Source organism: Eptatretus burgeri, chromosome 6, assembly GCF_056783735.1.
Source record: "Eptatretus burgeri isolate ZD-2024b chromosome 6, Ebu_testis_v1, whole genome shotgun sequence".
In the NCBI taxonomy this organism is placed as follows: domain Eukaryota; kingdom Metazoa; phylum Chordata; class Myxini; order Myxiniformes; family Myxinidae; genus Eptatretus; species Eptatretus burgeri.
This window is the reverse complement of record NC_140966.1, coordinates 36657511-36667376: the sequence shown is the minus strand read 5'-3', so window position 1 is coordinate 36667376 and position 9866 is coordinate 36657511. Positions and strand designations below refer to the sequence as shown.

The 9866-nt window shown below is 33.0% G+C and overlaps 1 protein-coding gene across 7 annotated transcripts in view; it reads right to left on the bottom strand.

The window, feature by feature from the left end:
* The window catches only part of LOC147024542 (transcriptional enhancer factor TEF-1-like), a 364156-nt gene that overhangs the window by 6865 nt on the left and 347425 nt on the right, over positions 1 to 9866 (bottom strand). For all 7 annotated transcript variants that reach the window (XM_085884568.1, XM_085884569.1, XM_085884572.1 and 4 more), the window contains one exon: positions 3604 to 3756. In XM_085884568.1, coding sequence (XP_085740694.1) covers positions 3604 to 3756 — 153 coding nt within the window. The remainder of the gene's footprint in view (positions 1 to 3603; positions 3757 to 9866) is intronic.

Below are 9866 nucleotides of genomic sequence, written 5' to 3'. Positions count from 1 at the left end.
ATAACGAAGGTACCTATGACAGAAAAAAATCATACTTATTTCCTATGAGGAGTACTTGCCATTTGCCAAGTTTCAATTTTTCCCTTGGTGCGATTTCAGAGATACAGAGGTCTAAATGTTGTCGGTTTTTCCAACATGGCTGCCACACCACGTTACCTATGACGTCATAATTAAAATTAAAACATTCTACATGAGTAGTCGCTTCTTTGGTGAAAATTTCCTCTCAATCTGACAAGTGGTTTCGAAGAAAAACACTGAAGTTCTGTGCGGACAAAGAAAGAAAGAAAGAAACAAACAAACAGACCAAAATGCAATACCCTCTCCTTCAGCAGGGTAATAATCGTTGCCATAATCATATGATGCATATTAATATTGATTGTAAACTGGAGTAAATAAAAGGGCAAATACCACTTATTGTAACGATGTGACACTTGATTCTTTCTTGTACATACCATCAAAGTTCGTGGAGGAGATACAACATTGAAGGAATCAGGACATAAAAAAAACAAAAGGAACAGTAGAAGGGATGAGGGACAAAATAGAGGGAGACTCGGAAAAACAAGGGATGTGGGGAAGAATGAGAGATAGGGGAGGACACAAGGTGTGAACAAATGGATACAGGAAGGAAAACTGGAAGCTTGGAAAGAGGTGGGCTTAAGGCCTAAGTCACATTTGCCACGGCGGCCGTGGGGTCTCCAAAATCTACGGCCACTAGCAATTATATGGCGGCCGCAGTATTTCCACGGTCACACAATGTAGTAGTCACATATGTTTTTATTTTTCGGGGAGCTGCACGGCATATTTAGAAATTGTGGAGACCGAAAATGTGGGGTAGCCGTACGGTCTTTGATTTGATGTCGCACGGTGACCGTAAGGGGGCCCTGCGGTGGCCATAGAATTTTCAAGGCAGATGCAAGGTAGCCTCAAGGTGCCCGCAAGGTGACCGCAGGGGGGCCCTAAGGCGAACGTGCGGCCAGATGGACGGTAACGAGTGGGTTCATTTTTTAATTTTTTTTTTTTTTCGGCTTGTCGAATTGCTACGGCGAACGTAGAAATGAAAAAAGTTATTACTCCGCGTTATAATTCCACGGCGACCCCTACGGCCTGTAAAAGATAGCCAAACGGCGTAGGACCACCCTGAGGCCACCGCAGAAACTCTGCGGCCGCCGCACGTTTCTGTCAATTCAGAGGGCGTATGGCCGCCGTATCCTCGCCGTAGAGCAAATGTGAATTAGGCCTAAGGAAGGTTAATAGGGGTAGAAAATATCATGGTTGAAGATAGGGGATGATTTGAGATGGTGGTGAACTGCTGTCTTGAAGCCCTGGAGGGAAGAATGAGATTGAAGAGAATGTGGAAGTTTGTTTCACAGATGGGGAAAAAAAAAAGAATGAATGAGGGGAGGTGAGCAGTGTTCTGGGAGTTGCACCGGAAGGGGGTTGCTGGCAGACCACGTGTGGCTTCCAGAAACTTGTGGGGGGGAGGTGGTTGCGGGGGGGGGGGGGTTACAGGACAGAGCATGGAAAGAGCAGAGGTTGCAAGACCACAAAGTAGGTGGCAGAGGACAGACCACCAACCTGTCTGTGATGGGAAGGTGATCGGCCCATACACGAGGCTTCACCACGGTTTGTCAGATGATGTGCATGAACACCTGGAAGTTGGATAGTTCAGTTGTGCCAAGGAAGGACTTTGAATGACGCAGGATTCCCAGTCAACAGATGGGTTTGGAGGCCAACTTAGAAATGTGGTTTGCCAAAGAAAGATCATGGCTGATAGTGAGGCCCAAAGGTTTGAGTGACTGAACTTATTCAAGAGGATTGTTAAGAAAATAGATGGGAGTGTCTACCAGACAGTCCTTTTGGAGAGGTACAGTGTGATTGTGAGATTTGTCAGGATTGAAAGACATTCCAAATGTTTGACCAGCTTGTAATTCTACCAAGGTCTGAAGAGTGGGAAGAGTGCTGCCTGCCTATCTGAAGGATGGGATATGTTGTGGCAGAGGGCAAAGAGATAAGCAGGGTTTTCCACAGAGTCAAATCGATCTTTGATGATTTCAAAAATTTAGTACATGCATTGCCACATAGTGTGAATACATGCAGGTGCTTCTGATAAGCAATATGACCTTTAGCAAGTTTATAATATCATTTGCTTGTGCAATGATTTGATTGAATGAAGATAATGTAATGTATGCTGAATATAGTGAGGAGAAAAATATTTCAAGACGATGTATTTTTGAATATATATATATATATATATATATATATATATATATATATATATATATATATATATATATATATATATATATATATATATATATATATATATATATATATATATATATATATATATATATATATATATATATATATATATATATTGTGTATATGAAGACCACAAGGGGAAAACCAGAGATGTCACTTTTTATAAATTTCAGGGTGATTGCACCTGCCAATAGTTGGCAACATAAGGTCTCCTCTCACAATATTACTTTAACAAATAACCAGGGGTGTCACATAATTTATATGGTATAAAGTTTAGCCTTGCAATGAAAAAACAAGTGTTGTCAAAGCTGAACAAGTAGAAACCCAGAGTTGTCAGTACTTTACTCCTGGTTATCTCCCTTTCATTCATGTTAACTGTTCCACCATAATATTCAGAGTTGAGAAACTAAAAAAATGAAAGGTTGTAAAACTTTCACAGCATAAACTCTGAGCACTACAATGGCCTATTTGGTTATATCATGGGCTCCGTAGTTGGTGCATATCGTGGTTCAAGCCTGATCAAACTTTTATTGTGACTTTTATGAGACCCATGCCGTGGCTTAATGGTTAGCGCGTCTGAGTACCCATCCTCATTCGATGTACCCACCACCCAATCAACCTGCTCAGGTATATGAGGGAGTCACATGAGGTGACTTCGGCTATCGCGGGGGTGGTTTATCCTTGGTTTCCTCCCGGTTTTCCATCATATTAAGTAGTACGGAGTAAGAAATGGAGAATCCGTCATCATATAAGCGAAATACCCTTGAGTATGGCGTTGAACACCAATCAAACAAAAAAACAATGACTGTTTAATGTTGAAAAAAATAATCTGTGATCACCAAAGTCATGTAATGTATGCTAATAACCAACAAGCATGAATTTGCTACACATCCTGGGTTAAAATTGCATGGCAATTATTAAACAAGGGAATAACCAGTGATGTCAGTTTGCAACATTGATTCGTTCTCTGCTCTTAAATTAAATAACAGAAGCTTGGCAAATGCTACATGCTTAATTTGATCGGCCAATGATCACTTCCTTTTATTGGAAAATAAATATATATGACAGTTATTAAACAATCCACCAAAGTCTTGAAACTTTGTTTTTCAGTTTCTTCAAAATTGACTTATCCTGACATCTCTGGTTTTCCCCTTGTGGTATATATATATATATATATATATATATATATATATATATATATATATATGTATATATATATATATATATATAATTATGATAGAGTGCAGCCCCATGCTTGAGCGAACATCTACTACTAAAATAACCGAGTACAAAGAGATGGAGAGGTTTATCGACTGGATGCCTTGCTTAAATGTCTATCACCTGCAAGATGGTGAAGTTCTCCAGAACGCTGTTCATCATGTACTTCTCAGGCAAGTGCTTGAGCTTATGAATAAAGTTGATCATATACTCGCACATGGGTGATCGGTTTATGCGGTAGACAAACCGTCCATTTTCAAACCTTGCATATTCCGTCTGTGCAAGAAAAATGGAGAACAATGAAGAGTATTGGCAAAGCAACCATAAATGTGAGTCCAAAGCAAAAAAAAAGAGATGATATTTTTTGTGAAAAATTCACATACATATATATCTATCTATCAACATATATATATATATATATATATATATATATATATATATATATATATATATATATATACATATATATACATATATATATATATATATATATACACATATATATACATATATATATATATATATATATACACATATATATACATATATATATATATATATACACATATATATACATATATATATATATATATATACACATATATATACATATATATATATATATATATATATATATATACATATATATATATATATATATATATATATATATATATATATATATATATATATATATATATATATATCAACATATATATATATATATATATATATATATATATATATATATATATATATATATATATCAACATATATATATATATATATATATATATATATATATCAACATATATATATATATATATATATATATATATATATATATCAACATATATATATATATATATATATATATATATATATATATATATATACATATATATATATATATATATATATATATATATATATATATATATATATATATATATATATATATATATATATATATATATATATATATATATATATATATATATATATATATATATATATATATATATATATATATATATATATATATATATATATATATATATATATATATATATATATATATATCAACATATATATATATATATATATCAACATATATATATATATATATATATATATATATATATATATATATATATATATATATATATATCAACATATATATATATATATATATATATATATATATATATATATATATATATATAAAAATATAAATATATCTTCTTCTTTCGGCTGCTCCCTTAAGGGTTGCCACAGCGGATCATCCGCATGATCCGCATAGTGATTTGGCACATGTTTTATGCCGGATGCCCCTCCTGACGCAAACCTGGTCGCCTCTTACGTCACACAGGGATATGGTACACCTATTTTAACCAGGGTATACACTGGCCCAGTACACTGGTACTCACTTCGCCGACCTCGGAGGGATGACAGGCTGAGTCAACCCCCTGGTGTATTAATTCAGTGGCGCAACGAGGCTTGAACTCAGGACCTTTTGGATCCCAAGCCGCTGCCCTAACCACTGCGCCAACACCAGGATATATATATATATATATATATATATATATATATATATATATATATATATATGTATATATATATATATATATATATATACATATACATATATATGTATATATATATATTTATACATACATATGCATACATATACATACGTATACATACAGGGTGTCCCAAAAAAATGTACTCACTCTTTAAATGATAACAAATGCGTTGTTTATTGACTTAGAAACAAGATTAATGGTTAAATGTATAAATGGATAAATGCATGTTTAAAATGTTCAAACTGACAACCATCATGTTCCAAACACAGCCGAGAGCACGGACCAATGGATTCAACAGTGTTACGAATCATTTCATTTGGAACTGCAAGACTGTCTTTCAATTTCCTCTTTCAGCTCATCAACTGTTGCTGGTTTTGAGCCGTAAACCTTATCTTTGAGTTATCCCGATAAAAAGAAGTCCATTGGAGCAAGGTCTGGGGAACACGCTGGGAATTCAACACTACCTCTTCGCCCAATCCATCTGTTCAGAAAAGTTGCTTCGAGATAGGCCCTTACATCACGGTGGTAGTTGGGAGGTGCTCCATCTTGCTGAAAGTAAATCTCTTCGTCACCAAATATCTCTTCGACACGTGGACCAACGTATTCCTGCAGCAAGTTTAAGTAAACATCCCCAGTGACAGTTTGGTCAAAAAAGAATGGCCCTAGGATGCCCAATGCTGATATCCCACACCACACAGTAACCCCTGGTAAGTTTAAATGGTGTTCCATAGTAACTTGCAGATTTTCAGGACCCAGTAGGTGCAATTGTGTCGGTTAATTGAGCCATTTAACTTGAAGCTGGCCTCATCGCTCCAAATAATTTTGGATGGAAATGCTGCATCTTCTTCGCATTTGCCCAGGTACCACTCACAAAATTCAGCTCTCCGGTCAGGATAGTCTTCATTTAGAGCGTGGATTAATTTTGGAATGTAACTTTTCCAATTAATTCACTTCAAAATGCGATGGGCGCTTGATTTTGGGATTCCTGTCTCACGAGCCATTTGTCGTACAGATTTCCGTGGGGATCGGTGGAGGCTTTCCAGCAATTGATTTTCCTTTGCGGGGGTGGTTGATGACCGTGGTCTTCCTGAACGCTCTTTATGGACGTCATGAACAGTTCCATCTGTTTCAAACATATCTCGGATGCGAGCAATGGTGCGTCACGTTGGTGGATCTTTGTGAAAATGTCATCTAAATTGTCTTTGTACTTCCATGATGTTTTCGTGCTTCCAGTAGCACTTTATGATAAATTTTCTTTCTTCAAAACCCAGTCGTACTTCTGCCATTATTATGGTCAATTTGATCTGAAAATAAATGAAAAATTTCAATGAATTACAGTATGAGGAGCCAAAATGTGAGTACTTTTTTGGGACACCCTGTATATATATGTAGACATATATATACATATATATATATATATATATATATATATATATATATATATATATATATATATATAGTCATATAAGTAGGGTAAGAATACTGATTCTGGCTCACTTTTCCCCATGTAAATGAATGGGGGATTTTCAGCGATTTATATTTTTTTTCCCTAAAAATAAACCCCCCTTTTTATCCCAAGGTATATTTATTTGTCTCCCTTTTAACTTGGAGGTTGAACCTCATTGAATTGAACACCTGAGGGTTGAACAGCTCACTCATTGAACCTATAAAGATTTGTTCATTCTCAAATTCCTTCAATAGTTTAATTTTCTTTGCACAATAATCTTCATCTAAAATATTGACAAACAAAACATTTGAATCTTTATATTTTTTAAGATACCCCATTTGTGCCATTACGAAATGATAAACTTCTCTTAATGCTCTTGTTTGACCACCTCCTGAGCCACATATCATTTTGAGATTATAGTAAATTGTTTTTTCATTGTTCAATTGATAACCATCAAAGTTTTCAGTCCATTCAAGGATATTCATTTTTTTCTTTACATCCTCTAACTTACTAGTTTTTAAATTAATTCGCTTATTTGTTTTATTTACCTTTGTTTTAGTTATTTTTTCAATAAGACTTATTTGATATTTTTCACATTCATTATGTTTTCCATTTATATACCAAGACTGAGATTTTCTCCACTCTTTAGTTTGATTAATACTTGGTTTAACCATTTATATATTGTGAAAAAGCGGCGGTAGCCCTTAAAAACCCTAACCCATCTTCCCATCGTTAAAACATAATCTATTTTATACACTCTATCATACAATATCCATATGGAACACAATCTATTCCATTATCTAAAATAAATCTCTTATCATCAAAGGCTCCTAATGCCTTTTTATTTACTTCTTCACTATATATGTTATGTTTATAACTTCTTATTGTATTCATTTTCCTATATTCTTCTTTCTTATTTATCAAACAATTATAATAATTTCTAAAAGTTATTGATTTCTTTATTACATATTTCTTTATTCCCTTTAACCTCTTATCAATCTGTTCACCATACTTATAAGCATATGCCTTTGCTCTCAATCCAATAAACTCACTCATTACTTTTCCACCCAACTCATCCTTAAACTTACCAATAACCTTTTCATTCTTTTTGGAAAATAACTCACTCTTCTTGCTGAAATTACTTGTATCATATACTCCAATATTTTTCTTCATATCTTCATAAACATCATCAGTTTTTATATCTAGGATAAAACTATCAGTATCCATATACAACAATGAAACATTTTCACCATACTCTTTCTTTAAGTCATTATACAAATAATCATACATCAATATCTTTGATAAATCAAGAACTGCTGTTCCAATATAAATTGGTTTATCCATTACAATACTTTCCTTTTTCATATGAATTGCAGAAAAGTTCTCTGAAAAAACCTCTTCTCTCTCAAAACTTGGTTTATTTATCAATCTCGAAGCTTCTTTCCAAGATGTTGCGAATCTAATGTTTTGCCTGTTTCTAACATTTTCCATAGTCTTTCCAAATACAGCATTATTCATTAATTTATAAAAGTCCCCTTCAAATTTTACTTTTGTATTTGCTCTCATATCTGTATTGAATTGAATATACTTTTTCACCCAAGGACTTTGTTTAAATTTTAAAACTCTATGAATTTTAGCTACTCTCAATCCTTCTCTCAAAAACTGTTTTAAGCTTCTCTGATGCAAAACATATCCCTCTTTATCATAGAATGTTGTTAATAACTTTTCTGTTGATTTACCTTTAATATTAAAACTTTTATGATAATCACTTAACCATTCTTTCTTTGGAGTTTCTTTCTCACATGCAAAAGGAAGATCTTTATGCTTATTATGAAGATCACTCGGGTACCTCAAATCAACTTCAAAATAATAACCTTCTTCTTCGTCATTCAATTCCTCTTGAGAAGAAATAACAATATTCATCAAAGCCTTTTCATAATTCTTTTCTTCCACCCACTCTAATTTACCATAAGGTAGAGATTGAGACATTGCCCATCCATACAAATTATTAGCATCAAAATACATCAAATAATTACTATCTTTTTCACTATCATAATTTGGGAGATATTTATTATTTGCTTTAGCATATCTTTTTGAACATACTTGTGATATTCCACCTCTCTTGGACTTCTCAATCATCAAAAGCATATCCACATCACTGATTAAATCTATATCTTGTTTTGTCATTTTCAACATTGCACTCCAAGCTAAACCAGGAGCTGTGAAATAGTGGGCAGGATCTAATCCATAACAATTTTTATTATGACAGAGTGATCTAAAAGCTTCAAACACATCAGCTAACAATAAAACATCTGTTTTTAGATATAAATCGTGATATTCTCCAAGGTTCTTTATCTTAAATATTTTCCATATTTCTTGTGCGTGTTTATATTCCTTATCACTTATCTCTTCTTCATAAAGGTTATTATAGAAACTTTCTTTTGAAGGAAGTTGTGTTTCTTTAAATCTCATAAATGAATCCATATAATCATAAGGATAAATTCCCTTACTTGTAAGAATTTTCTCTTTACTTTGAATTTCATTCCTTGTTTGAATTTCCTCTCTCGTAAGAATTCCTTCTTTAATCAGAATTTCATCTTTAATCTGAATTTCCTCTTTAGTGAGAATTTCCTCTTTTGGAAAGAATGAATTAAGATTTGGAAAAGAGTCTGTGGAGCTTAGATTTGATGCGAGGTAGGCTAGTGGTGTTCCCATAAACTTGTAAGAATCTAAAAACCTAATACGAGTTAAAGGTTTTGTGAATATCATTTTTGAAAATGAAATATACTTTTGACTTGTGTTTGTTATAGCAGAAATATTCCCTGGTGTTTTTGAAAGTTCATTTATAAATAGATGTGTATCATAGTTGGCGCTGTTGTGAAGAAAGACTGGAATAAAAGAAGGTAATTTATAATTAAGATTACAACAGGAATGAGCGGGACCTCTATATTTACCAGTAAGATGACAATGGTCTCTAACTTTAGACTCCTTAATTTTCCCCTCACAAATATGACAGATATTGTTCATTCTAAATTCTAATTTTTCTTCTTTGGTTAATTTCATCGGTTCATTTGTTTCTTTCATTAATTTAGTGAGTCTTATACAATCCTTTTCTAATCGTTTTACAAACTCTTGTGAAGCATTTTTTCCACGATAATGTTCAAGTTTGTTATACTTTTCTCCAACAGATGATTTGATATAATAACAAAAACCACAAGGAATATGTTTTTGATATTTATTTGTATATGGTTCTTTTGGATTAGGAGAAGCAGTATTTATCTTTTTAAGGATACATTCAAAATCAGCGTATATCACAAATGGGTGCATGATAGATTTATTATAATCTTCAAAAT